General features: G+C 61.1%; 3 protein-coding genes across 12 annotated transcripts in view; 1 reads left to right on the top strand and 2 right to left on the bottom strand.

Annotated features, from left to right (window-relative positions):
* Nucleotides 1-174: 174 nt before the first annotated feature.
* Nucleotides 175-8,178, bottom strand: C15H17orf99 (chromosome 15 C17orf99 homolog; the record flags this gene model as incomplete). Its single annotated transcript, XM_021680728.1, has 4 exons — nucleotides 8,142-8,178; nucleotides 7,702-7,734; nucleotides 1,553-1,852; nucleotides 175-374 (listed from the first exon to the last, which is right to left on the bottom strand). Coding segments are annotated over exons 1-4 (570 nt in total), but the record flags the coding sequence as incomplete, so codon positions are not given.
* Nucleotides 8,179-11,711: 3,533 nt separating this feature from the next.
* On the bottom strand, nucleotides 11,712-19,331 carry TMC8 (transmembrane channel like 8). The gene is made up of 15 exons (XM_044921667.1): nucleotides 19,171-19,331; nucleotides 18,836-18,984; nucleotides 18,317-18,466; nucleotides 17,923-18,005; nucleotides 17,257-17,393; nucleotides 16,846-16,993; nucleotides 16,428-16,598; nucleotides 15,981-16,120; nucleotides 14,491-14,614; nucleotides 14,121-14,218; nucleotides 13,771-13,954; nucleotides 13,461-13,591; nucleotides 13,211-13,369; nucleotides 12,703-12,781; nucleotides 11,712-12,175 (listed from the first exon to the last, which is right to left on the bottom strand). Exons 1-15 carry the CDS (start codon nucleotides 19,329-19,331, stop codon nucleotides 11,918-11,920), a joined length of 2,172 nt encoding a protein of 723 aa, XP_044777602.1. The 3' UTR covers nucleotides 11,712-11,917.
* A 2,721-nt stretch (nucleotides 19,332-22,052) lies between these two features.
* TMC6 (transmembrane channel like 6) overlaps nucleotides 22,053-27,904 on the top strand; it is a 15,346-nt gene continuing 9,494 nt past the window's right edge. For 2 of the 10 annotated variants that reach the window (XM_021680955.2, XM_021680947.1), the window contains exons 1-8: nucleotides 23,855-24,116; nucleotides 24,279-24,421; nucleotides 24,576-24,671; nucleotides 24,966-25,124; nucleotides 26,253-26,358; nucleotides 26,508-26,604; nucleotides 26,848-27,108; nucleotides 27,476-27,666. In XM_021680955.2, the coding sequence (XP_021536630.1) occupies nucleotides 24,061-24,116; nucleotides 24,279-24,421; nucleotides 24,576-24,671; nucleotides 24,966-25,124; nucleotides 26,253-26,358; nucleotides 26,508-26,604; nucleotides 26,848-27,108; nucleotides 27,476-27,666 (1,109 nt within the window). In that variant the 5' untranslated portion in view covers nucleotides 23,855-24,060. Of the gene's footprint in view, nucleotides 22,199-22,722; nucleotides 22,751-23,851; nucleotides 24,117-24,278; nucleotides 24,422-24,575; nucleotides 24,672-24,965; nucleotides 25,125-26,252; nucleotides 26,359-26,507; nucleotides 26,605-26,847; nucleotides 27,109-27,475; nucleotides 27,667-27,904 lie in introns of those variants that run through there. The other 8 variants (XM_021680954.1, XM_021680953.1, XM_044921947.1 and 5 more) reach the window with 7 other exon arrangements.

Below are 27,904 nucleotides of genomic sequence, written 5' to 3'. Positions count from 1 at the left end.
AGCTGGCCCCCCTTCTCAGCGCCCTTCCCTGCTCTTGGCCGAGGCGAGGAGGAGCTCTTCCACCTCCCACTGCTGCCCGTCTGGGAACCAAGGGGCCCTCTCACCGGGGGGCACCAGCTTGAAGGGGCTGGACTGGACACTGAGGTCATTTTCAGCCTGGCACTGGAGCCAGGTGGGCGTGTTGGGAAGGGCGAAGGAGAAGTCGGCAGGCTGCCCATAGCTCGGTCTCTGCTGCATGTGGACGGACCCGTCCTTCCCCACCAGGCGGTAGGTGATGGGTGGGCTGCCTGAGGACACCCGGCAGGAAATCTCTACCCTGGGGCCGGATCCTCTGTCCAGCAAGGTGAAGGTAGCCTGCAGCTGGGACACGGGCTCTGGTAGGGTGGAAGAGGTTAGCACAGACGTGGCTCGGTGACTTTCACACCCTCTCCCAAGCAAATTCCCTTGTTATAAAATGCCTACTGAGCCTGGAGACCTAACTGTTATTGCTCCCGCCTCCAAGTAACCTTCCGGATTACCCCCTCCGTCTTGTGTCTGAGCTTCTATTCTACTTGCAGTGTGTACTACACAATTTCACATTTGGTATATTCTGGGTTGTCAGACTTACCAAATAAAAATACATACAGGATGCCCAGTTAAATTTTAATTTCAGGTAAATAATGACTATGTCCTGTGCAAAATTTATCTGGCAACCCTGTTTATATTCTTTCAGTCTTGGCTCTTTTACTGGAATAGTTCCTTCAGAATAAGAACTGTCACTTACAAGATTCTAGATTCTAGAATCCCCCGGGGCCTTCAGCCTAATGCTGTAAATAGCCTTATGGATGAGTAACAACCACCGCCCCTTGTGGCAAACTGACCACCTACTAGAAGCTTCCGCTGAATCCTTCCTGCCCTCCAGGGGTAGGAACTATTATTATTTTTGTTTTGCAGATGAAGCAACCAGGCCCACAGAGGTTGAGTGACTTGCCCAAGACCCACAGCTTCTAAGTGTCGAGACTTGAACCCTGACCATAGGGCTCCAGACCCTGGGCCCTCCTTCACTAGGCTGGCTCCTCTCAGGGGCGGAGTCAGGGGGCCAGGGGCCCACCACTGGCCTGGGCAACATCCTCCAGCTCCCCTCCCCCCAACCACACCCCGTGCCTCCCACCAGGAAGGACACCTGAGTTAAGATCAGAGAAGAAGTGGGAAGAAGACAGGTTTTGGGGCTGGGGCGACATTCTTAATCACCAAGGCTTTATATAGGCCAGGAACCACAAACCCCACCCTCCAGTTGTAGTGAAGATTCAACTAGATAAAGCACAAAAAATGCCTACTTTATCAGAATGAGGCCAGAGCTCAACTGATGGGACCCAGGCCCGGGTCACTTCTGTCCACCCCAAAGGCCCCTGCCAGGAGATGGTGCCCTGGAGCCCAGCCAGGAGCTACACTGTTCTGGGCGCAGGCCTAAGGGACCCAGAGTGGCCTTGGAGGTGAGCAACCTGTCCTGTCCCCAGCCTCCTGCCTTCTAGCCCAGACCCTGCCCCACTTCCAGCCCCCAGTGTGCACTCACTGGTCCACAGCTCCCAGTACATCTGCAGCTTGGTGCTGGCTGAATGCTCGCCCCAGGGGGAGACCGCCTTGCAGGAGTAAGTGAGCAGGTCTGGCCTGGACTTGAGTGTGATGTTGATGCTGAAGGAGGCCAGGTCTCTGGTCTTCACCACCTTCTTGGCAACCTTGGTGCCCTGACTCCCCCAGAGGGAGTAGGTGATGGGCGGGGGTGCCTGGGGTGAGTGGCACGTTATGACCACCCTGCGGCCTCTGGGGAAAACCTCCAGGACTTTGTAGGCAATGAAGGTCTCAGGGGTGACTTCTGGCAGGTGAAAGGGTCCAAGGGGGAAGAAGGAAACCAATATTGATCAAGCACCTTAAGAAAATGCCGGTTTTGCAGTTCCTCAAAAAGTTAAAAAATTATCATATGACCTAGCAAATCCCACTTCTAGATATCTACCAAAAGAATGGAAAACAGGGACTGTAATGGCTCCGTGTGCGCCCAGGCTCACAGCAGCACTATTCACGCTAGCCAGCAGGTGGAAGGAAGTAGCCCACGCGTCCGTCCGTGGATGAATGGGTAAGTCAACCCTGGCCTGGCCACATGATGGAATAGTCCTCACCCATAAAAAGCAATGAAGTTCTGATCCATGCTTAGCACGGACGAGCCTTAGAAACATCACGTCGAGGGAGGTAAGTCAGACACAGAAGGTGAACTATCTTCGATTCCATTCACATGAAACGTCCCGAATAGGAAAATCCCGAAACAGAAAGCAGATTGCCGGTTGACAGGAGCTGGGGGAGGGGCAGATGGGGAGTGACTGTGGGTCGGGGCTTTCCTTTTGGGGTGATGAAATGTTTTGGAACTAGATAGGGTGATGGTTGCACAACACTGTGAATGCACTAAACGCTACTGAATCGTCACTTTAAAATGGTTAATTTTGTGTTATGTGAATTTCACCCCAATTTTGAAAAGGAAGGAAGGAAGGCAAGAAGGAAGGAAGGAAGGCAAGAAGGAAGGCAGGAAGGGAGGCAGGCCTCCTGGATAAAAGTCTATCTCTGGGGTTTAGATTCTTTTTGCCCAGAATATTTTCCTACAAAAATAAAATGAAATTAGGATATGAGTAGGAAGCACGGAGAAGTTTGGGACACAGGTCAGGAGAGCTGACACTGAATTCAACTTCTAGATTCAACGAGCTGGTCGACTGTAAGTGGCAGGGGAGAGGTGCTGGAGTCCTTCTTGCACATCACCATATGCAGGAAGGTGGCCCAAGGCAGGAGACCAGAAATCTACTGTTTGTTGGCTGAACGACTCCCTCCCACGAGAAGGCAGTTACTTGGTTGCACGCTGAACTGGTATCAGAGGCCTCCTCTCAGTGCCAGACCCAGCAGGGGACCTGGGATGCAGGGGAGCTGGCCAGGCCCCAGAGAGGTCAACATCTGGTTTAAAGGGACAGTCAGAAGGAGAGGGTAGAGGGTAGGACCCAGATCAACAGGGTTGAGCTGAGCCAGAGAGAAAGAGGCCACTTGGGAAAGCAGGATTTCCAGAGAGCAGGGAGGCCCTCAAAGGAGACTGGATGCTTCCAGCACCTGGGGGATGCAGGACCAGATGCTGGAGCACCTGGGGGACGCAGGGCCGGACCCACTCTCCAGCAGCACCCTGCATTCTTCCATCAACACTGCCTCTCTGCTTGGAAGTAACTAACTGCTCTGTTTTGCAGGTGGATCCTGGAGTTGATTTGATGCAGAAGACGTTTCTAAGAGCTTCTCTTGCAGCCCATACTGAATTCTTCCAGACAGAGGTTGGGTGGAAACAAAGCTGCCCCTCAACGGGGGTTTGGGAGGGAGGCTGCATTGTGGGCAACATTCTGTGCCTGTTCAAGGAGAGTGTGTAGGGGCAGCGCTTGGGGGGCGTAGAGGAAAGGGTTGATGAAATCGAAATATCATGTGCCTCATGCATCACCCTTGCCCTGCTGCGTGGGCACACTGGCTCTGGAAACCACACTGCCATCAGAAAACTGCTCACGGAGCAGAGACCTGGAAACAACTAGAAAGTGCTTCCTTCAGAGACATTTCCTAGGAATCCTAAAGGTTCTGACCACTAAGCATATTTCTTTCTGGACCAGTGGTTCTTGGCCAGGGGTGGTTTTGGTTTTGCTTCCAAGGGACCTTTGTGTCTGGAAGCATTTTTGGTTGCCATGAATGGGGGGTGCTCCTGGTATCTAGTAGGTAGAGGCCAGGGATGTCACTAAAATATCCAATAACGCACAGGACAGCCGCATAACGGAATCGTCCAGTTCCGATGTCAAAAGTGTCGAGGTTGAGAAACCATGGTCTTGACAACCACCAGCAGCCTTCCAGAATCAGATTTCTAGCCCTGCCCAGGGCTGCACACACACCAACAAATGTTTTCTCATCTGTTCCTCTTTCTCAACGGCATGAGAACCCCCATAGTTTAGTACTTTTTTTTTTTTCCCAAACAGACTTTCACACCAAGTCTTGGATTTGAAGTAAATAAAGCCCTACGGAGCGTCCAGTGTGGTCTCTGGAGCGCCATTTTGCACACTGCCAACAGTAATTTTGTGGGTGCAACCTGGGGCCAAAGGGCCAGCTCCTCACTGCCCAGATGCTCTTGGGGCCCGAATCTCCCTCCACAGGGGAAATGGGGGCTCAGGGTGTTCAGTGTGATGACACTTTTCTTCACTCCCTTCATGGAGGGAAATGACTAATAAAAGTTAAAAGAAAAAGCTGGGTTGCTTTGGTTTCCATTTTGAGGGCCAATAATAGAAGCTTGATTTACATAAACTCACAGACCAGAGTCACTTCTGACTGCACTAGGCCGCAGGGCATTCACTTTATATTCTAACAAGACTGGTGTGGTCTTTGTTGATCGTTTAGCTTATGCATTTAACCCAGCAATAATGAGAGGGCTGGCATTCAATTAAAAATTCATCATGTGCATTAGAGCATTGGAGGATGGGACGGCACACTCAATGTGATGAAGAGACAGGCCCACGCTCAGACCGGAAGCTGAGCCAAGCTGGGCTGGGCTGAGTGGGTGGCCACGCAGAGCCTCCTTCTGTTGCTAAGGAGAGAAGGAAGCCCCTTGGGGTGAATGCGGGGACCTCGGAGCTGCCGCCCCAAGGCTCAGAGGCCCTTCAGGATCGCCCCCGCCTGTCTCCAGGCTTGTGTCTGTGATAACTAGAGGCTTAGAGATCTGAGTCCCAACCCTAGAGATCCAATCCAACCCTAGGGTTGTTCCGGGATCTGATTTTGAACAAGCAGCCCACGTGTTGAGGGTTGAATTATGTCTTCCAAAAAAGATATGGTCAAGCCCTATCACCCGGGTCCTGTGAATGGGGCCTTATTTGGAAATAGGGTCTTTACAGATGCACTCTGGGGATCCGTGGTGGATTAGCGTGGCCCTACTAAGAGGAGAGGCAGAGACGCACACGCACGCAGGGAGAGGCCACATGAAGAGGCAGGCAGAGGTTGGAGGGATGCTGTCACCAGCCATGAACTCCAAGGACTGCCAGGAGCCACTGGAAGCCAGGAGAGAGGAGGCCTGGGTCAGCTTCTCCCTGCCGACACCCCCATCTCGGACCTCTAGCCTCCAAAACTAGGAGAGAATGACTTGTTGTTATTGTAAACCCCCCAGTGTGTGGTAATTCCTTACGGCAGTCCCAGGAAGTTACGACAGCACCCCCTCCAAGGGGTTCTTCTGAACATCGCTGAGAAACCACGCAGGTTTTAGGAATACCTGGAGGACAATCCGTCAAGGTTCCTTTGCTCGCTCTCAGGGGGACGATCTAGTTTGAAACCGTGCTTCATCCAGATATCCCCCCTCTGAGTGAGAACACTCTCGTGCGTTCATGGCAGCCCCACAGGATGCCCCAGGCCCCCAGGTCATCCTCCCTGCCCTGCCCCACCTCTTAGGAGGCTCTGCACATCCACCATCACCCCACCACCTCCCCAACCTTTCCGACCCTGGCATCCTCCCGCGGAGCCCTCAGGAACGTAGGCTCAGTTGGCACTCTGACACCTCACCGATGCCTACGGGAACCAGCCTCCCCCGCACCCAGGGCAGGGCCTACCCCGCGGTTGTCTCAGATGATAGGGTCCCCACAGCCTCCCCAGCACTGACCTGGGAGGACAGGGGTGGATATCCTCTTGGCATTTCTGGACTATCCTCCCTCCTCCCTCCCTAAACACCAGGCTTGAACCTCATGTCTTCAGATGTATTCTACCCTGCTCCCCCGGGTTAGTTACCTAGAAACACGCATCATTCCTTGAAGATTCCTGCCCCCCGTTCCCACCACTCTCAATACCACACCGGCCACAATGCCTGGGGATTTCGAAATACATAGAGATCGTCTTTCCAACACCCTGGCCCTTCAGTTCCTCAACTTCCCATCTCTTGTGCCCCACTTCTTGCCCCCACGGGAGTGTTTAGCTGCATAATATTCCATGGTAAGGCTGCACTTTATTTGGTCAATCCTTCGAGTTGCTCAGGCCAAAAACTTTGGGATCATCTTCTCTGGCTCTGTCTTTCCCATCCCATCCTCCCAGCACACGCTGCTGGCCTGACCTTCAGGATATATCTTGATCACTTCTCCCGGGGGCTCTGGCTATCACCCAATCTCTCCTCTGGATCCCAGGAACAGCCTGATGGCTCCCCGGGATTCTACCCATGGTCCCCATCCCGTCTCTTCTCAACACAGCAGCCTTGAAGGGCAAACCAGACCTTGGCTTCCATGAAAACCCCACCCCCCGTAGCGCCGTCCACCGAGCACTCCCTACTCAACCCTCCTCCCCATCGAGCTCTCCCCTCCCCACTGCTTCCTGCAGTCAGCACTCAGGCCTCCCAGGCTTTACTGGCTCCTTTGTGTCCCTGCTTGGGTGTCCCCTTCTCAGTGACAATCTCCCAACACATGCTGACCCTCCCCATCCCCCCCCGTGTTCCCTTCCATTCCTCCCTGCTTGCTTCTCTCTAGGACTTACTGGGTTCCAACACACTGTGGAAGGCGCTTATTGTCCCTATCATCTGTCATCTGTCTCCCCACCCCCACGGCCCCGCCCGGAATGCAAGCTATGGGAAGGTGGGGATCTTTGTTTTTTTCTGCACCCTGTGGATCCATCTTGGGGCCTAGAACAGTGCCAGGCACCAAACAGGTGCTCCTACAGTCTCTGTTGAACGAATGAATGATTTCCCAGCTGGCCTCTCCGGAGTTTAGTTAGCAAGGCTTGTTGGGCAAGAGTCTGAGCAGAAGTCAGGGGCGGAGGGGGGCCCACCAGCCCTGGCCAGGTACTTCTCGAAACGGGGACGCAAATGTCTGCCGCCTCCAGCCGCTCTCTTTTTAGCAGAAACACCAGGACTGACGTGTTTGTTTTTAAAGCAAATGAGGAAATGATAATTTTGCTTGTGCCGCATTCAAGCGAAACCCACCCTTCAGCGGAATAGAGACAGATGCCAGCTCTGTGACCCGGTGGCCCCGGCGAGGTGATGGTGGAGACAAGTCAGGGGAGAACACCACCCCGCAGCCTGGTGGAGAGGAGGAGGTAACCCACCACCCTGACCTTAAGGGTCACAGGGCTAGAAATGGGGGTGGGGCTGTGGTAGGGGGAGAGCTGGAGAAGGGGGGGAGGAGGCAGGCATGGAGGAGGGACCAGGAGCGTCCCCTCCCCCTGGCTCTGTACCACCCCCTGGTGGAGAAGGGGCCCCACGCCCTCCAGCTGCCTCTGAGAGTAAGCCAGACTCCGTTTGCAGGACCTCTAGGGAAGCCTGGACTTCCTCGGCCCCAGTGCCCCACCGGGTGCCCCCAGCCCTCACTGGAATCACACCCACCCGGCAGATCTGCTCCAGATTGGGCACCCGGGGTAGATTGACTGGGATGTACCTGCCCAGGGACACGCTCTCGGCTCCCCTTCCTCCCCCCTCCGGAGCCCAGCTGGAAGCCAGCTCTCTCCTTGCCCCAAGTCCCCTGGAGGTCCCCCACTGGCCTGCCCTCCTGCTCCTCTCCATGCCCTCAAGGGCCCTGCAGGGGTTGAGGCCAAGTTCCAGAATTGTCCATCTGTCCACCACCAGACACCCACACACCATCAGCAACCTCCGCCAGCCACGGCACCCACCACGGCACCCGCCGTCTCCCTCAAGCGTGCTGGGCTACTCACCTACCTCCTGCTGCGCGGAGAAGCCGCTGGTGCCTGGAAGCGGGGGAGGGTGTGAAGGGAGTAAGCAGGGAGCCCAGGGTGGAGGGGAGGCCGGAGACCACCCAGAGAGCCTCCTGCCAAGGACAGAAGGGAGGCCTAGGACTCAACAAGTGTCTCCGCTCGCAGAAGCTCTTTTGAGGCCACAACATTCAGCATCATCAGCCGTTTTGTGGATGAGTAAATAGTGGGCCCAGCACAGTGAAGCAATCACTGGGCCACATTGTGCAGTAAGGGGCTGGTCTCAAGCCCACATCTCTCCCTCTCTGTCCTCGTGCTTCTGGAAGTGTCTGTGCCTTCAGGTCCCTCTCCTATGCTCCCTGGCATCCCTGCACCCTCAGCCTGCTTCCCCAAGGCCCTGGCGGTGGTCCCTCCTGCCCCCAACGATGTCCCCATTAGCTCACCCAGCATGGCCAAGCAGAACAGCAGAAGGAGACTCATGCCTCTGCTGGGGTAAGGGCCCTCTGCTCAGGCTTGCAAGAGCTCTCTCAGCAGGGCCACCTCCACTCTGGGGCCCCTGGGATGCTCCTAGGGTGGGTGCCTGCAGCAGGGAGATAACCCGGAGGCCACGGCGCCCCATGGCCTCGGCAACCAGGGCTGGGCTCAGAACAGCTAGGCCCCCACACCCTCTGGAGGGATTAGGAGGCCCCTGGGCCTTGGAGCCAACCAGGGCTTACACTCAGCCACCACTGCTGAGCTGTAGTGGGTTTGTTTGGGAGGAAGATGCCCGCGTCCTAACCCCTGGAATATGTATGTTACCTGGCAAGGGAGTGTTAAGGTTGCTGATCTTCTGATTTTGAGATAGGATCCTTATTCTGGACTATTGGGATGGGCCTGTTATCACAAGGGTCCTTCCCAACCCCCCAGGGGAGTCTGACATACACGCAGGAGACCTGTGGGGCTGGACCTGTTAGAGAAGCAGGCAGGAGAGGCCACCTCTGCCCATCTCACACTGGTTCATTAGTGACCACCTATTGGGCACCTGCTGGGTGGCTGGCACTGGGCTCGGCCCCCAAATTAAAGCTCAGACCAGATGAGGCCCCTGGTCACCCCAGGAGCGTGATACAGGGGGGAAGCTCAGAGAGGGGAGGGGTTTTTCCTCATGTCCATGGATAGGGGTCATTCCCCAGGATCTGGACCCAATTCCAGCTAGAGCAGAAGGAGGCCAGCCCACATCACGTATGGTGGCATGGCCTTTTCAGCAGTCTCCAGCAGGGCTCACTGGATCTGGGGAGAAGGAAGGGTGGAGGGAGCCAGGAAGCTCTGAGAACACTAAGGCCAGACCTGGGTGGGACCCCTCAGGGCTGGGGGCTCAGGGCAGCCTGGAGCCCAGAGAGAATGGAGGGAGCCGGTGAGGTGTGGGCCAGGACCCAGCCAGCCCCACAGCTGACCCCTGGCACCTGCCTGCCCCAGGCAGCTGGGCTCCTCCCAAGCCAAGCCCAGGGCTGCTGGACAGGGTCACTTAGCTTGTGCAGAAAATGCCCATTTGGGCTGCCTTCCTCAGGGAAGATGGCCCACCCCCAGGGATCCATTTGCTTCCATTGGGGGCTGTTCTCTCCTGCAGAGCTCCACGGGTGGACTACACACCCACCCCCTGCACAGCCCAGGAATGAGCACCTGACCCAAGGAAGGCACAAACAGCCTTGCCCTCGGGTACCCTTGGCCCTCCTCAGGGAAAGCCGCGGAGGCCCGAGAGGTCTGGGCATGGTGGGAAGCTGGTCTAGCAGATGACCTGCCCACCTGGGAGCAGTAGCAGGGATGATAGGGAGCGGGGAGTGGGGCAGCCAGAGCCTGGGGGCTGATGTCCCAGAGCTCACCTGGGGACTAGATTCGTCAGTTGCCTTGGTGGTCCTCCGTCTGCCCTGCAGGCAAGAATCAGCATCTGTCACTTGCCACCCTGAGTCCTGACTCACGCCCTGGGGGTGTGCCCTATGGACCCACCTGCCTCTGTGCATGTGGGGAGCGAGCATTCTCTCTTAGTTTCGTAGACAAATTCTCTTCCAAACAGTCTGTCCTCGCTCTGCTGAAGTGGTTGGGGGAAGGAACTGAAGGAACTGAGGATGGAAGAGGGACAGAGAAATCGTCTAGCCTGCTGCCAATCCGTCTCCAAACACTTGTGATTTTTTTCCTCCATGTTGTGCTCAGGGGATGAAGTTTGAGCTCAGGCGGCTCCTGAGAAGCCTCCTCCTTCCATCAGTGTATTTGGGGAGCAGGTCAGAGGAGAGCGTGGTGGGCCGACTCGAGAGACATTTCCCCTAGGCTTTCATGGGGGATGCCCGCCCCAGCGACCACCTGTGTGCCATCAGACTGGAGTGTTTGCAGAGGAGGCTGGTTCTCCTCTGCATGTAGGACAGGACTCGTGAGGACCCAGGTCACCTAGATTGTATGAAGTTGGGGCCATAAGAAAGCCTCAGTGCCTCAAGGCACGGGTCAGGACACTTGATAAGTAATTGCTCATTTAATCCTCACAGCCACTCAGAGGAGGGTGGTGTCAGCCCCACGTTTCAGCCAAGCAAACAGGCCCAGAGTTTGATTTCCCCAAGCCTCCCCAAGCTTGTCTTCTCCTGGTGTTGCACTTGGCTGGTTCTCAGTGAATGTCTGCCGAAGGCATGAGAAGGTGACCGGAAAAGGGCCTTGGTGTCCGGTGCAGCCTTCTACTGCTTGGGCACCATCGGCAGGGCCCCTGGGGGCTCATTACAAGACAGCGCTGGGCCTCACCCTTACAGTTTCTGTGTCAGGAGCCCCGGGGGGGTGGGGGCCACTGAGAATCTGCATTCCTGCCAAGCTGCCTGCTGATGCTACCGCTGCAGGTCGGGGCCACACGTTGGCCCTAAGCCGCTTGCTAACAGTATGTGTCACTTTCACCAGGGACGGGCGGTGGCCCTCGGCTGATTGAGCTCATGCACTTGTTGACAGACTGACAGGTCATGTGACACTGGGTGAGTGAGAGAGGACAGCCACAGGGGGGCGGGACCAGCCAAGCCTTCAAGGCCCACGTGAAGGCCTGAGGGCTCGAGGCCCAGCTGCTCCCAGGCTGGGAATCCTGCCAGGCGCCAGGCCCCTGGTGGAAGGAGAGGCTTTGCGAGCATGTCGTGGGGTTTCTCCTGGCCCTCCCTCCCGACAGTTCTTTAGGCCAGCGTTCTCAGCCCTGGCTGCCGGGGAGAGTCACCTGGCAGCTTTAGAGAGTCCCAATGCCTGGCTGCTGGCTGCACCTGGGCCAAGCACGTCAGCAGCCTTGGCACAGGGCCAGTCCTCTAAGGCTGAGAGCCACTGCAGAGGCAGGGGCCCCGAGGCCCTGGGCTGCATCCCCGCCCGCTGGCTCCACCCCCTTCCCAGGCCGACACTTGGTGTGTGTCTCAGTGCAGGTCTGTACATGCCCAGCAGCCTCCCGGGGCGCCTTCTTACCCACCACTCTTAAAGGCTGGCTGAACATGGCGGCGGGGGTGAGGGTGCACAGGGGAGGGCTGGTGACAGGCCTGCAGAAGGTGTGGCCAAGGGGCCTCTGACCCGGGTTCCTGAGGGGGCCCACTTTGTTGATGTGGGGTCCTGGGCTGGAACGGACCGTGAGGCATCCTGCCAGGGAGAGGCTGGCCCTGGACCCTCTGTTCCTCGGACTCAAGGAAGCCCTGGAAGGTCCCGGGTCAGGGTCAGGAACGCGCCGTGCTGGAGCCGAGTTCAAGTGTCAGCTCTGTTGCTAGCCGACTCAAGCATTGCTTGTGGGGCTCACTGGTCTCACAGTGGAGAAGGGGCAGCAGGAGGCTGTGGGGCCCCCCATGCCCTCAGAGCACAGCAAGCCCCCAGCGCAGGTTTGCTCAACTGTGGCCAGGCCTTGCCCTTCCCGCAGATGTTGCAGTGGTGCTCCCCACAGTGGGAGCACTTCTGAACACCCCCCCCCCCATGGATGTGTATTTATGAATTGCATTCAGGGGTTACTCTACTCATATATTATGTATATTATAAAACATTCAACAAAAACAGAAACTTTACAGGACTGAGGTAAAAATATAAATACAACTTCCCATATTTTCTTCCTGCTGCCCCTGGGCTCTACCCCGTCCTGCTGGAGGGCCCACTGAGAGCGACGGTCACCAGGGGGCAGGAGCTTGGGGCCCGGGGCACTCTGGTGAGGGGGAGGTAGATCGGGCCCTGGGGAGGCTCCGGGAGGAAGCCGGGGTGGGTGCTACAGCTCTGAGCCGCTGGGGAAGCGGAATCTAGGGGCGGGGACCGGGGCACCGCCTGGCCTGGCGGGATCCTCGAGACAAGGTCCCGGCCTGGGGACCCCGGGGCCCGGGGAGCCGGGGCACGGGAATCCAGGGCAGAAGGACCGCGGGCGCGAAGCTCTGGAGTGAGGGGACTCGGGCCCCACAGAACCGCCGGAGCCCGGCTCCGGTAGCAGCCGCGACAGGTCCTCCACCAGGTGCCACTTCTCCTGGACTTGCTGTGGGGACGGGGTGGGGAGCGAGCGACCGGTTACGAGCGGCGCCTCCTCCCAAGAGCCGGCCGCAGCTCCGCGGTCCGCGGTTCCGGGTCCCCTGCCAGGCCCCCGCCCGAGGCCCCGCCCAGCACAAGCCGCGCCCCCAACCAGAGGCCACGCCCCACAACGAGACCACGCCCCGCCACGGTTCCGCCTCCAGTCGGCCCTCAGGTCCCGCCCCAGCTAAGCCAAAGACCACGCCCCTCCCTCAAGAGTCCCGCCCCCAGAATAGGCCCCGCCCCGCCCGGGTTCCGCCCCCGCCCGGTCCGAGACCACGCCCCCACCAGGGGCCTGCCCACGCCCGCCACCTAGAGCCGGAGTTCGAATGTCAGCTCTGCTGCTAGTTGATGCGGGTGATGCTCCCGCTGTAGCATCCTATCAACTACAAACCGTGTCCCAAGCCTAAGGCCATACTCCCGTCACGTGGCTCCCAGCCTGAGGCCACACTCCAGGGCGAGGTCTGGCCCCTCCCCAGCCCAGCGGACACTCACCCACACCAGCTGCTTCCGGAGCGCCTGGATGGCCCTCGCATTGGCCTGGGACTGGGAGACGCAAACCGTCAGGACAAGGCTTTGGACAGATAGGGATCCAAGGTCAGTCATCCCTGGATGGCAGGCGCCTCCCCCTCCTTTCTCTCTCCCCACCTCAGTTTCTTCAAAATGCCTCCTGGGGTTCTTGTCTCTGCAGACCCCTTTATCTCTCCTCTCCTTGCTCCGCAGGCAGCCCCTCTCCTCCCCAGGACAGGTTTTCAGTGTGTCTGCAGGAGGCACTGTGTTTCCTCCTTGATCATATATAGTACCTACTTCACAGGTGACATGCTGAGGGCGCTACCCAGGGCTACCTGTCTTTGGGCCCATGCCCCGTCCTCTGGGACCCTGCCTCCTGCCTGTCCTTGTCTGGCCCCCATGAGATCCCATGAGACTGCCTGGGGGTGCCCATCGAAGGAAGGACCCCCTCCCAGGTGTGCCCTCCCTTGGCCCATGCTGCCCTGAGAGGCACCTGAGCAGGATGAGGAAGGGGAAGCTGAAGGCGTGGGAGCCGAGGTAGTGGAGGACGCGCTGGCCAGGGGGCGGGAGCCGGAGGGCCACCAGCTCTGGGACCACCTGCCAGGGGGCCGAGTAGTTGGTGAAGAGGCCACAGTCCCAGGAGGAGCGGATGCTGGGTAGAGACAGCCAGAGTCGGGCTGGTGTCAGGGCCCCGGGTGAGGAGCTCCCTGCCCACCAGCTGCAGGCGCCTCTGCGGCCCTCACCTGCTGACCACATAGCCCAGGGGCATGACGGCCAGGAGCAGGCCCAGGATGAGCACCAGCTGGAAGAAGAAGGTGGAGCTGGAGGCGCGGAATCGCCGAGGAGAGGCCTTGGAGTTCCTCATGAGGGTGTACTGGGGGCAAACGGCACATGGGGGTCGTTAGCCAGTTCGCAGATGCCAAGGAGCCCGAGGCCCAGGGAAGTGACGCTGAGGGGGCGGGCAGAAGCAGGACGTGAGACCTGCCTGGCTGATGGGGACTCCACGCGCCCACGCAGGTGCACTGGGCCCTCTCCCAGCCCGCGAGCGCTCACCTTCTTGATGTAGAAGGTGAGGAAGATGAAGACGCTGTTGAGCAGGGGCAGCAGGGGGCAGTAGAAGAGGCCCATCCAGGTGATGGTCTGCCCCGCCACAATGTCCAGGACATTCTTGGGCACCAGGAATTCTTCCCGGTCCAGCCAGGCCCAGAACGGGCCCGAGAACCGCTCCACCAGCAGCCTGGGGGCGGGGAGTGTCCCGGCACCCACATCAGTCACGACCACTGACCACCCCACACTCACTCACACAGAGACACGTGGGAAGAACTGCTCACCCTTGGCCGTGGCCAGCGGCCACCCCCAGACAAGCCCCGTTCTCCCCACCGTGGGGGGGCCCCATGTCTCACCTCCTAGGCAGGCTGACAAAGAAGGCAAAGGCCACCGTGAGAAGGAAGTTGAAGATGCTCAGCTTGTACAGCTCTTCCCCGACCGCGTTCTCCCAGCACTGGAGCGGGGGGGGGGGGGGTCCTGTCACCCCCAGTCCCCAGCTGCCCCTTACCCACCCACTGGGGGCCTCTGTGGTGTAGGAGCCTGGCCTGGACCTGATATGATTGCTAAGTTAGAACCCGGGCCTCCGGGGTGAGATCTGAGCAGGGAGACCCCACAGCGAGTGCATCGTGTGCTGTGAACGGCGCCCCCTGGAGGTGTGCTGCTCTCGCGCAAAGGTGAGACTGGAGAGGGACAGGAGGGACAGGCTTTGATGGAGCCACCAGCCACCTGGTAATCACAGGCGTTGTAGCCGTAGGACACACAGCTGGTCTTGTTCGTGCCAAGGCACAGCACGGTCTGGCCCAGAGAGAAGGAGAACATTCCCAGGCTGGCCAGCTTCAGCACGACGCACCTGGGGGGCGGGACGGTGTCAGGGGGAGGGGCTCAGGTGCATGGGCGCATTCCACCCACGTTACATGTGTGGCCGAGCTCTCTCTGAGATCATGTCTCTTCTGGGTCCAGCCCCCTCTAAATCCAGAGCCCAGCCTCCTTCCAACCTGCTCTGTCCGTGGCAATCTTTCCCAAAGTGTGTTCCCCAGAATCTTGGCCTCCAGATGATTCACGAGAGAAGGGTTCTGTTTTTTAAATCAGTTTGGCAAACACTGTGGAGTCCAGCTACCCTCCCCCACCCACTCAGTTTGGAGTTTTGCAGGCACATATGGGCCTTTCATATTCTTATAGCAGGGGAGATCTTTCATCTCCTGCCTATTAACGCCCTAGCCCACTTACACCGTCTCATGCGTCACACACATGAGCATCACCACTAAATAATGCAGCACTGGACCACACAGGTAGGATGGCTTACCCCCAAACTGTCACATGCCCATTATATCTAAGTGTGGACTTTCAGTGATGACAGGCAACAGAAGTCTGCCTGGGAATGGTGGGTCTTCTGTTGAGGGAGCCTGGGAGGCAAAGTGGTGGGAGGGCGTTGATTTTTTAAATCTTTCATCCTTTGGAGCATTTTGAACTTTTTACCATGTGCATGTGTTACTACCTGCTCCCAAAATAAAGCTTCAAACCATAGTCAACCTTGCAGGAAAGCTGAATGGGCTCCAACAGCTTCTGCACTAGGGAAGCAGAAGGGAAAGCAGACAGCCAAGTGGGGGGGGGGCGGGGCAGACAGAAAAGCAGAGCGGGGGTTCAGGGGGGGGGGGGAGCTCAGAGAGGGGCTTCGGGTCCAAGGCAGGATCCTGGTCCTGAGAGGGGCAGAGCAGAGCATGGGGCTGGAGGAGGGCTTGCACGTGAACACACATCCAGCAGGCATAGTGAGTTTGCCTTTGGCTGAGGCATTGATCCCTTAGAGCCTCAGTTTCCTCATCTGTCAAATGGGGGCTGAGGATGGTCCCCACTTCACAGGTCATGTGAAGGTTGTCAAGGGCCGTAAACCCTTGGGGCGTATGGGAGCTGGGTGCCTCCCATACTCCTGGTTTCCCTGTGTGCGTAGCTGGCTCCCAACCCCCTCTGGCTGTTTTGTCACTGGCCCCTCTGAATGGCTGGTGCGTGGCACGGGCTGCTGGCTGGCTTTGGATGGAAGGTACCAGAAAACCTTAGATGGAGGCTCCTGAGATGGTGTTTTCTGGAAGTTCCTGCATGCCCTCCCTTGCTCAGGCGCCCTGGTACCTGGTAATGGCCCAGATGGACAGCAGGACACGGCACCCTCCTTCCCCGACCCTCCACATGCTGTCCCACCCGTCACCCCCAATGGTGGCACTCACCAGATGAGGGCGAGGTTGACCTCCGTGTTGGGAGGGTAGTTCTCCAGCTGGATGAGGAAAACAAAGAGCAGGGGCCCCAGAAAGTTGACCAGGGCGATGACCCCAGGGGGCAGGTACTGGAGCAGCACAAACAGGGACTCCTGTAGGGGAAAAGCAGGTAAGGGGGTACCCAGGGGCTGGAGGGCCCCCAGCAGCACCCTCATGCCCTATAGCCCCCTCAAGTGTCCCCCTGGTGCAGGCCTGCCATCAGGAAGCCCACGGACTATTCCAGAGGCAGCATGGCGGTTGGGGGATATCACAGGTAGAGGCGGTCTGGCCGGTCATGACCTTAGGCAAATTGCGTCAACCTCTCTGAGCCTCAGCTTGCTCATCTGCCAAGTGGGACCATCCTGTCTCCTGCCAGAGTTCTGGCCAGGATTAAATGAATGCATGTCCATGGCCTGGCACCTCTTTGTTGTCCTGCGAGTACTTGGTGGCCCAGAAGATGGCACTGATGGCTCCAGCCACCAGGAGCCCGATGAGGACATTGACCCGCAGGTAGGTGAGCAGGTGGCAGGCCCTCTGGGTCCGGGTCTCCTGCTGCACCAGCAGCAGCCGACGCCTTTCCTCCAGCTCCACCTGTCACGGGGGTGGGGACACAGACGGTCAGGGCCGGCCCTGGCCGGCAGGGTGCTGCACGGAGGGGGGGTAGGGGGTGGTCAGGTCCAGGTCAGTGTTCGTGGGGAGACAGGCTGCCAGGATCCAGGCAAGGCTGGTGTGACCCTGGGGCAGGTGAGCGCACACTCCCAAACCACACCCACTCACGTGCATAGTCACACATGCTCGTCCACGCATCCACGTGCACACACCGGACCCTCACACACACCTTGAACTCGTTGCTGATCTCATGCTGCTTGATGGTGGCTGCTTCCTGTCCCCGGATACAGAAGTCCCAGGAGGAGAACACTTTGACACTGACGGGCGACTTGTAGTCTTGGCCCAGAAACAGCCTCTGTGGCAGCCCCTTCACCATCCTGGAGGGGGCAGGAGGTCGGGGCCCATGGGGGAGGGGCCTCCGCCTTGGCTCCGGTCTGGGGTGGGAAGCCCCTGATGGTCCCGGGTGCAGGCTTGGGTCAGGAGTGGGGGTACAGGGGCGGTGTCCCTGAGCCCTGCAGCTGGGGACACACCGTCCAGGCCCTGAAACCACCGATGAGCCTGCCTGAACAGAGGCCAGGGCCCTCCTGCTACTTTGGGGGTGCCACGCCAAGGGAGGGGTGACCAGGCGCTCCGCTCTCACCGCTGCAGAATCCCAGAGAAGCAGAGCAGCAGGCAGGCCAGGGGGCTCAGGAGGTAGGCCAGGCGGATGCTGTACGCCGAGCTGCTCTCGGGCCCCGCCCGGTAGGCGCCATAGAAGAGGTAGGTGTTGGTGAAGGCCTGGGGATGTGGACAATGATAACCGGGTCATGCGGGCTGTGTGCTAAGTGCTTCCCATGTCTTCACTCTCTAACTCTCACAGAATCCTCATCAGGGAGGGAGGGAGAGCATCCCCATGTCACAGTCCCAGAGCAGTTAGCAACTTGCCCAAGGCCGCACAGCTTTGAGGAAGAGACAGGACTGGAATACAGGAGTTTGCATGGCAACCACTCAGTGGCTTCCAGAGATGAGGGTGGGGTGGTGCTTATCCCACAGGCCCTGACACTTTTCCCCTCTGTCCTTTGCACCCCCACCCCAGCTGGGTCCTGAGGGCCATGCACAGATGACCATGGCCCTGGGCTGTGCATACTGGCCTCAACCTCTCTCTGACCCCATCACTGTCCCTGCCAGCCTGTTTATGTAAAACTGTTCCCCTCAAAGCCAAAATGTCTTTGGAGGGATGGGGGTCCTCTGAGACTGCGGTCCCCTGGGGCCAGTTCTCCAGGTCCTCCAGCCCTCCTGGTGCAGAGCCAAGACGGAGCCCACTTACCCTGCCGGTTAAAACATTCCAAAGTTGATTGTGGAATCTGGGAACACCAGTCTGGGGCTGGAGGCTACCAGGGCACTGGAGGGCTGTCAGGAGGGAGAGGGGACCAGTAGGGAAGGGACCCCAAGGCATTGGTGAGGCTCTGTCCCTATCTACTCCACAGCACCCCCCCCCCATCCTGGGGCGGTCTGAGCAGGGCCCTGAAGAGGTGTCAGGCATGCACAAGGCACGGTCAGGGAGAGTACCCGGGGTGGACCCAAGCAGGACGATGCCCAGGATTGGGACACAGAGGGTCAGGGCTGTCCCAACATTCTGAGCCCTGGACCAGCCCCTCAGGGTCCTCAGGGTGCAGGTGCGCACTCCAGGACTTTATTCCCTTGGTGGGCTGGGCACTCACTGAAGTTAAGGGAGGGGCCTGTGTCGGGGGGGCGGAGCCAGACCAGGGGCAGCAGGACGAAGCCGGCAGTGAGAAGCAGGGTCAGAAGGTTGAGCAGCAGCAGGAAGCGAAGGAAGGTGAAGTAGGCCTGGATTCCGGTGCCAAAGAGGCCTATGAGGAGAGCAGCAGGTCCTTCAGAGCCGCACCAAGCCAGGAGCGCAGCTGAGAATCCGAGGGCGACCAACCTAGCAGGGTGGGGGTGACCAGGCCTGCCTGGACCTCGGATCAATGGCCGAGTCCTGGAGGCTCCCCTAGCAGTACCTCTGAGAGCCACCAGGGGGTGCTGTCATCTGCCTAGTTTTGCGCCCCGGCTCTGGGCCAAACGGGGGCGTGAAAGGATGGGGGGCGTTGTTTGGTGGTGGGGGGGTTGTTTGGTGGGGGCGGAAGGGACAATGGCAAGCGGGATGGTGGCCTCGGGTTTCTAAACCGGACATTGAGACTCCAGAGGGGGGAGGGGGGAGGTGGGGGTGCGGGTCCTACCCCCTATCTCGTAGAGAGCCCCTTCCCAGAGCCCAAAGCCCCGGGCCAGCCGCTGCGCCGCCTCCCCGAGGCGCCGTCCCGCAGTCTGCCGCCTGCTCCGCCATCGCTGCCAGCAAGAGGTCTTCACCCCCTCGGGCTCCCGCAGCTGCCTGGGATGGGGTGATGACGGGGGCGGCCTTGAGTCACCCACTGTGCCCACCAGGCCAGGCAGAGCAATGCCAAGGGCCAGAGGAGCCTTCCCACTGCGGGTGACTTCCACCCGCATCCAACAGGTGCATCCTGTCGGTGCTCCACCACCATCTGGCCCCCACCGTGTCCCGCCCTGGGGAACCCACCGGATGAGGCGCTTGTCCACCATGGCATAGGGCAGCTCCCGCACCAGGGCCTGGGAGGACCACAGCCGCTCCATCTCCTGCTCCCATAGCTCCTCGGCCCCTGGCTCAGGTTCTGGCTCCACGAGGGCCTGGCCGGACTGCACTGACCACTGCCTCAGCATCTCTGCCATGGGGTTGGGGCTGGGGGCGCTGGGCTACAATCCCCCACCTCCTAGAAGAGACGTGGGGTGCCTGCTGGGTGAGCTTCAGGCTCTTGGCCCTGGCACAGCCAGAGATGAAGAGAGAGAATTCAGTTGGAGCAGATCTGGACTGGGTCCCCGTCCACATCTCAAAGCAACACACTGCCAGAGGCCTCAGTTTCCCTGTTTGTCAATGGGGAGAAAGGTCCAAAGGGCATGGAAAGATGGGACTGTCCCAGACAAAGACAAAGCCAGGTGTGGCCACAGATAAGTGCGATGGGGTCCAAAGCTGCTGCACCCCAGTCACACCTGCTGCCTGTGGCCAAAGGCCTTCGGGGTCACCCCTCGGCAAGACAATTCCAGCTCTTCTCCCCTTGCTACTTCTCCCAGTAGTGGGAACAGGCCCCTGTCCCAAACCCTGACAGTTCCTAGAATCCATATCCTGCGGGATTTGGATGTGCTGGGACCCCCTTGCGCCTGCTACCTGGGGTCCAGCCCCCAGGACTGGGTCTGCCCCGCTCCCCGGGGAACCGCAGATGAGGAGGCGTGGCTACAGCCCCCAGACTTGGGGAGGGGACCCTAGCGCGGCGGCCATAACCACTATCCCTCAGCAGCCCCACCCCCTCGGTTCTCTCTTTCACCCCCTCGTGCTCTGCCTCTTCCCCCCACTCTGCACCCAGCTCACCTGGGGACAAGGGACCAAGTCCACGGAGGAGCCCCCTCGTTGGACCGGCTCCCGCCACGTCCGGCGGGACTGTGAGGGAGCCGGGGGAGGGGTCACATGACAGGAACCCCAGCTCTCCCGCCATCTCCTCCCCCCTGCACTTCTCGCCCCCACCTCGACAGCTTCCTTCGCTTTCAATGGGGCCCCCACTTCCTGTGGCGCTCGGGCAGGCGGGCAGGTGGGGCCCGCGGGGTCGGGGTCGTCCAGGGGGTAGGAGGTGGGGGTGGGGGGTGTCCCGCCCATCCCTCCCCGCCGCTCCTGCGTGCTCGGTCCCTTTACGCCTGGGGAGCCCGAGCTGGGGCCTGGCCGCTTATCTGCCCGTGGCAGATTGTCCTGGGGGGAGAGCGAGATAGTGACAGAATGGGTGGGCCCCATCACTTCAGGCTGCTCAGTTTCCAGAAGCCTTTGGCGTTAATCCTCAGCTTCCCGCCTGGGTCACTGGCACTTCAGGGACTTAGAGTCTGGCCCACAGTAAGGGCTCAGGAATCCGTGCCATTCGTTCCTGCTAGGCAAGATGTTTCAGAGCCATCTTGGCCGTTTCTCTCTCCTGGGATCCCCTTTCCTCCTTGCTCCCTCTCCACCTCCTTCAGGGCCCAGTCCATCCAGCTGAGTTCTGGTAGCTTCTCTGCATCCCTGCCTGGATCCCCTCATTTTCCAAGCCCCTCCTTTATGCCAGGCTCCAAGCTGGGTGCTGGTGCCCAACACACAGTGGGCTCAGAGAGTGGGGGCAGGGTGAACAGACCAGCAAAAGAATATGTCAACAGGAAGTGGCAAGGGCTCCAACAGGGTTCAACCAGGAAGGCTTCCCACAGGAGGTGACCTGCAAGTTGGGCCAGGGTCATGCGAGTACCACATGGCTGGAGCAGGGTGTGCAGGGAGGGGCATCAGTGTGGGGAGAGGCAAGGGCTGGGCAGGCCCCGTCTTCATGCGGAGGTGCCTTGTGCCAAGATCCAGCCTGAAGTAACCCATCTGAGGACCCCACTGACAGCTGCAAAAAAAGCCCCAACGCTGACCCCTCCAACTTTGTCCAACTTCAGGTCTGCAGACCCCTTTACCACTTGCATTACATCTTTTCATTTGGGAATCCTGGCTTTGCCCACCTGTTCTCCCCTCCAGGAGGGCTCTCTCCTTCCTTTCTGCCCTCCACCCTGCCTGCCTCTCAAGGCTTCCCCCCACCTGGACGGTCCCCCCCCCCCACTGTCCAAATCCCACCCATTCTCATTCCAATCTCTGGGAGCCTCCCCTCTGACCTGCCAGGCTTTCTCAAAGTCAGGTTTCTTGTGGAGCTCCGGGGTGGACCAGACTCAAGCCCTGGCAGAGGACACCCCAAGGGGCTGATGAACGTCTCCACCTGTTTGCTCATCTGTGAAGCAGGGAGTAGGTGTCCACCTCCCTGGCTTATGGGAGTAACTAAGAAACCAGCAGAGGGGACAGTCACAGTGTCAGGCTTTCCTGGGGCTTGCCCCTCCTCCCCACCTAGCACACAGGAAGTGCGCCAGAACTGTGGTCTGACCGGTGACAGAAACCACGCCCGGACCAGAGGGGGGGTGATAACCCGGGTCCTGAGCCTGCTTGGGAAGTCGTTTGTCAGCAGGAGGTTGTGTGGAGGAAAGGGTTACCCAATCCAGTGTCGAAAGGCGCTGTATCAGTGGGGCTTTGCAGCAGCGTGTTATTTTGATAATTGCCCTGGGAAATGGGCGGGTGGGGAATTATTGTCCCCATTTGAAACTTGGGGAAACTGAGTCCCACTGACACACTGGACTCAGACTGAGACTGGAGTAGACCCAGACGCTCGGCCGTCCGCACCCAGCTCAGACGGCGGGGTGAGGTGGAGACGGGGTCGGAAGTCGGCAGGGAGAGGGCAAGGTCGCCCGAGGGCGCGGGGCGCGCCGGGTCACGTGACGCCGGAGGCCCGCCACCACGTGGGCGGGGGCTGGGCGGCGCAGCTCCCTCGGGCCCCATCAGTCCCGCGGCGGTCCCAGGTCGCCCCCTGGGCCCTCCCCCCGTCACTCCCTCCCCCTGACCCCGCGCCCCTGCCCCCAGGTGGTGGAGCCCGGACCGCGGTTCCGGGGACAGGTGAGCGGCTGGCGGGCGCGCAGGGCCCCTCCTCCCCCGCGCCTCCCAGGTAAGCGGCGGGGATCGGGGTGCCGGTCCGGGCGGAGCCGCGGCCCTGGGCTTGGGGGCGGTGCCCGGGTCCCCCCGGCCCAGCCACTTCCCCTGCGGCGGCCGCCTCACCCGCTTCCCAGTCCCTGGGGCCCCCGGGGCCACGGGGCGGGGAGTTCCCGCGCCAAAGGCCTGACGCCTCCCGGCCGGCCGCCCCAGCGGAGAGGGCAGTGGTGACGCCCCGGGGCCCGGCCGGGTCGCGCGGGCCGGTACCACTGGCCCGGGGCGGGGGAGCGGGAGGCTGGCGCGGAGAGGGGTCGAGGGGCGCCCGGCCTTGCTGCCGCCCCTGGGCTCCGCGGCTGGGCTGCGGCCCTTCCCCGACAGCTGCGGCTCCCAGAGGACTCGCTGCCGGCCGGGGTGGGGTTCCCGGAGACGCGCCCCACCCTGCCCCTCCCCACCTGGCTCAGGGCTCAGGAATGGTGTGCCCCGGAAACTCTGCCGGACCTGCCCCGGCCTGGGGTCGGCTGTCCGGGCGCTGGGTGTCAGCTGGGCAGAAGTCGTAGGCAGTGCCTGGGTGAGCCCAGATGAGCCCCTACCCCTAGGCAGGCTGCCGGGTTCCAAGCCTCTGAACAGTTCCCACCTCCCCACTACCTCCCCCTGCCCCCCAAAGGGGTGTGTGGGAGAGGCTTGAGGGTCTGCGGAGGAAGGGATTCTAGCTCTAGGGACAGGATTGGGGGGCACATCATCAGCTTCACCTCCAGCTGTTTTCCCGATTCAGCCGACCCATCATCTCTCTGCTGGTCCCCCCTTCCCCCTGCCCCTGCTGGAGGGAGCGGAAGGGGCTTGGATGGTGTGGGGCCTGGGTTCAGAGACTGGACGTCCTGCATGCCCCTAAGTGAGGACACTGGGCATCCTGGCCTTGCCCCAGGAGGCCCCCTTGAGCAGAGCCAACTTTTCTGAATGCTGAGATCCCCCCGGGGGGACAACAGGGTGGAGGAAGACCGAAGACAGGGCAGACGCAGGGCTGGGCCCCGGGCCACTCCCACAGGGTGAAGAGCCCAGACAAGGCTGCCCTGGTTCCAGTTGTCCCAGGCGATGGCAGAGCCCTCTGCCTGGACAAAGGCTGCACAAAGGCGGCCTGTTTAACGCCCAGTCTCCCTTCCCCCAGCCAGCTGCCCTGGCCCGCCCCTGGGGTGATGGAATGTAGGGGAGTTGGTCTCCTGAGAACTGGTGACCTTGCAGCGCCCCAGCCCAGCCCAGTGTGGAGGGCAGTGATCCCTGTTTGGGGAGGTGAGGGCCAGCAGCATTGGGTGGCGGCCCGCTGGAGGAGCCCCGCCCCCCGTGGGGGGGGCTAGCCGTGGGAGGGGCTAGCCGTGGGAGGGGCTTCCTGTGAGAGGAAGTGCTCTGGGGTTACAGGGCCGGCACAGGAAGGTCTGGGAGCTTGCCCTGAACTTCTTCACCAGGAGGGCGGTGGATACCTGGGGCTGTGCCCACAGACACCCACCCCCTTCCGCCTTCCCAGGGACTGGCGCCATAGAGGAAACCGATGGGGACTGCTCAGAACCCCCTTCTTCCTGCCGCTCTCCCTCAGGCAGTGGAAGGGACTCCCTCTTGGTCCATTCTGGCATGAGGCTTATTTGGGGTCACTAACCTGACCACGTGTTTGGCAGTGGATGGGGGCAGGCAGGGGCTCAGGCGGCCTAGGCTGTGGGCACCCCCCACGGCCCCCAGGGAGTGGGTAGTTTGGCGGGGCACCAGGCACCGAGGGCCAACCTTGGTACACCACTCCCTGTCTCATCAGATGGGCAGCGGGAGGCTTTGGAGGCTGCGCCGGGGCTCTGAGCTGCTCTAGGTTTGCAGACCGGCTGGGCGTGGGTCACAGACATGGCCCAGCCGCTGAACTTTGTCCTCAATGTTCCCGAGACCCCAGAGGACCACAGGTAAGTGCGCTGGGGCTGGGGGGGCCGGAGGGCAGAGACGTTCCCCTCCCCCCCACCCCCTTCCTGGGAGAGGCCACCTGGACCAGGGCCTATGGAAGGGGTCCCTGCTGGGGCAGGGCTGGGTCAGCCTAATCCTGAGCTCCCGCCCCCCTCTCATCCCAGCAGCCAGGAGCCCAGCCCCTATGATGAGAGTGAAGTCCATGACTCCTTCCACCAGCTCATCCAGGAGCAGAGCCAGTGGGTGGCTGAGGAGGGGCTGGAGCTGCAGCAGAGGGAGCCGGGGCCTGGAGGCCCAGAGACCTCAGGTGAGCCCTCCGGGCACGGCCCCGGTGCCCTGATGCTGTGGGCGGGGCACTGAGCCTTCCCTGCCCACCGCAGGCCTGGGGTGGGGATTGGGTGGGGGAGGTGGCTGGCCAGCCGTGTCTCCAGGACGCCCAGACGAGTCTTTCTGCTTCCTAGGCTGTGGCCAGCACGCCCTGCCGGGGCCCGAGGATGCGCTTGCACACAGCGCAGCCACGCTCCGCGTCTTGGCCAGCATGCCCAGTCGCACTATCGGTGAGTGAGCTCCTCTAGCCTCGCCTGGGCGGCGGGGGTTTCAGACGGGGGTGTGTGCAGCGCGGGGCCGGGCCCGTCGCCCCCCCCAGCCTGCCGCCCGCTGCCGGGAGGCCCGGCACAGCCCCATGCGCCTCGCTGGGTTCCAAAAACGACTCCCGAGTCGCAGGGATAAAAATAGGCTCTTGGGAACCCAGTGGTGCCTGAGGTCTCTTGTAAAGGGACCCTGTGGGCCCTGGGAGGGGCGGGGGCGGGGAGGCACGGCCCGGGCTGCCCCTGACCGCCCCCCCCCCCCAGGCCGTAGCCGCGGTGCTGTCATCTGCCAGTACTACAACCGCTCGGTGCGGCTGCGGCGCAGGGTCAGCCGGCCGGAGCTCAAGGGCGTGGGGCGCTCGGCGCGGCCCAGCCTCCGCCTCTACGACCTGGAGCTGGACCCCGCGGCCCTGCAGGAGGAGGGTGAGCCAGTGGGCCCTGCGGCCTCCTCGGTGGGGAGGAGCTCAGGCCGGCCAGACTGGGGGGGGCGCGCAGAGCAGCGGGGGCCGGCTGGGCTGTGAAGGGTTTGGCCCATATCAGGCAGCGCCCCTGAAACGTCCGGCGCTGAGCGCTCGTGTTGCACACGCTGGTCCCAGCTTTGGGCTGGGATGGTGGTGAGCGGACCAGGTCCAGCTCTCCTGCAGCTTGTTTTCTGCCCAGTGAAACAGATGGGAACCAACCAAATGGAAGAGCACATTCAAGCTCAGACGAGGGAGACTGAGGAAAGGCACGCGGCAGGACAGGGATCCAGGGAAGCTTCCTGGAGGAAGTGACACTAGAACAGAGGGGCACGTGCAAAGGCCCTGAGGTGGGAGGTGGGTGTGGAGGTGCTAGAGGGCAAGGGACAGTGTTCATAGCAGAGCCAGTGTCATGGGTCGGTCTTTCACCAGGTAACCTGTGGCGTTCAGGTGCCTGGAGCTCAGGCACTGTGCGGGGGTCCTGTCTGTGTCCTCCCCAGTTTAGTGGAGGCCCTGTGATAGGGGATGGACAGGGCAGGGAGGAGCGGGCTCTGGGCAGCTTGCCAGCTTCGCTTTGCAGGCCTGGCCAGGTGTCCCCTTGTCTGTCACTTGGGGTTGAAGTGGTGCCCCCTCCCAGGCTGGTAGTGAAGGTGGGAGAGAGAGAGGGGTGGGTCTACAGGCCCCCGCATCACCCCACAAGAGCATAGTGGGAAGTGCTAGGGGATGGGGTTGGGACCTCATCACTGCTGAGCAGGGGGGCGGGTGAGGCTCAAGTGCATTGGGGGTCAGAACAAGATGCTTATGGGGACCCAGGAGGAGAGTTAGGGTGCAGGAGGAGGGGCACCGGGCTCATAGGCTGAGGGGGGTAGTGAAGACAGCTAGTGGAGCAAGACCGGCGGTCACGGCGGGGTCTGGCTTGGATGCTATGGGCAGAGAGCAGCCGTCCAGACCTGGGAGGGTGGGCAGAGGTCTGCGTTGGGGTGGCCGGCAGGGGCAGACAGGTTTGTCCAGGGTCATGGGCACAGGTGCAGGAGTGAGGGAGGGAGGAAGGGAGGGGTGTGGCGGGGAACTGACAGAGCCCCATCCTCTGTAGAGAAGCGCTTCCTCCTGGTGAAGGAGCTGGAGGGCCTGCCGGTGGCCCAGCGGAACCACATGCTCCGGGGAATGCCCTTGGGCCTGGCCGAGAAACGCTGCCTGCGGTCAGTGCCCGTCGGCCTCGGGCCGTCTCGAGACCCACTTCCTTGGGGCTCGGCGGTCGGTGAGAAGGGCCCTGAGCATGCCGCAGGTGGCTCCCAGGGGGGAGTCGGGTACATCCCTGGTCCCACCCTGATGCGGCCTGTGCCCCCAGAGAGGAGACCCAGACCCCGACGGAGAAGCAGAGGGGCCGGCAGGGCCCGCGTGGGCTCTTCCCCTGCTGTGGCCGGCTCCGAGATGCCTGCGTCCTGGTAGGACCCTCCTGTCTGGGATGCGCCCAGGGCGGCCGGGCGGGGGTGGGGTGCCCCCCCCCTTTCTTCTGTGCCTGTCCTGTGTGTGGGGTCTCGCAGCCTTCAGACCCGCCCTCCCCTCCGCAGCGCCCTCTACTGCCCCTGCACCTCCAAGCCTGGCCTCCCCCGCACCCCCCCCCGCCCCCACGCGAGATCAGGGGAGATCAGGGCGGGCCCCTTCCCTTCCTGCCTCTGTGCCCACAGGCCCTGCACAGCCTGGGGCTCGGGCTGCTCGCGGGTCTGCAAGCCCTGAAGCCGTGGCGCCACGCCCTGAAGCAGATCGGAGGCCAGTTCGGCTCCAGCGTGCTCTCCTACTTCCTCTTCCTCAAGACCCTGCTGGCCTTCAACGCCCTCCTGCTGCTGCCGCTGCTGGCCTTCATCGTGGGCGTGCAGGCGGCCTTCCCGCCGCCAGCGCCCCCGGGCTCTGTCCCCAGCTTCATGGGCCTGGAGCTGCTTACCGGCGGGGTGAGGGCTCCCTCAGGGCGAGGGAGCCGTGGGGGGGCCGGGGGCGTCTGCAGGAGGGGGCCCTGCCTTCTGCCCACTTGGCATGGCTTCCCCCGGGGAGCCCCCGCCCCTGTCTGTGCCAGGACTCCCCGGGGGGCTATAGCCAGCCTCTTCTTGATACCCGTCCTGCCCTGAGTCCAGGGGGGCCGGGGAGCCCCGGGATGGCTGTGGCCCTCTGTCTACCTCTGTGCTCTCCTCTCTGCCCCTGCCCTGCCCTTCACCTCGCCCTGCCCCCGTGGGTGCCCTCCCTCTGCCTCGTGAAGCCCGAGGCTGGGTCAGGGATGGGAAGGGGGAGAGTCCCTGACTGCACGGGGCCTCCTCCCTGCAGGGCCGCTTCACCCACACTGTCCTGTATTACGGCTACTACAGTAACAGCACAGTGAGCCAGCCGTGTGTGCCCCCCCCGGGGGGTGGTCAGTGCAGCCGCGAGGCCGACAGCCTGCCCTACAGCATGCCCTTGGCCTACCTCTTCACTGTGGGCCTAGCCTTCTTTATCACCTGCATCACCCTGGTGTACAGGTAACGGCCCTCCACCTTATGACCTTGGCTCTGAGTACTACTGATCATCTCCTCATCTAGTCATTACGGATCTTTCTCTTGTCTATCCCCCACCCTTCCATCCATCCATCCTTCCATCCATCCATCCATCCTTCCATCCATCCATCCATCCTTCCATCTACCCTTCCTTCCATCCATCCCTCCATCCATATATCCCTCCATCCACCCTTCTTTCCTTAAATCCTTCCATCCACCCTTC

This window comes from Neomonachus schauinslandi, chromosome 15, assembly GCF_002201575.2.
Source record: "Neomonachus schauinslandi chromosome 15, ASM220157v2, whole genome shotgun sequence".
NCBI lineage: Eukaryota > Metazoa > Chordata > Mammalia > Carnivora > Phocidae > Neomonachus > Neomonachus schauinslandi.
Note: the sequence above shows the minus strand (reverse complement) of the source record. Positions and strands in the feature narration are given on the sequence as shown.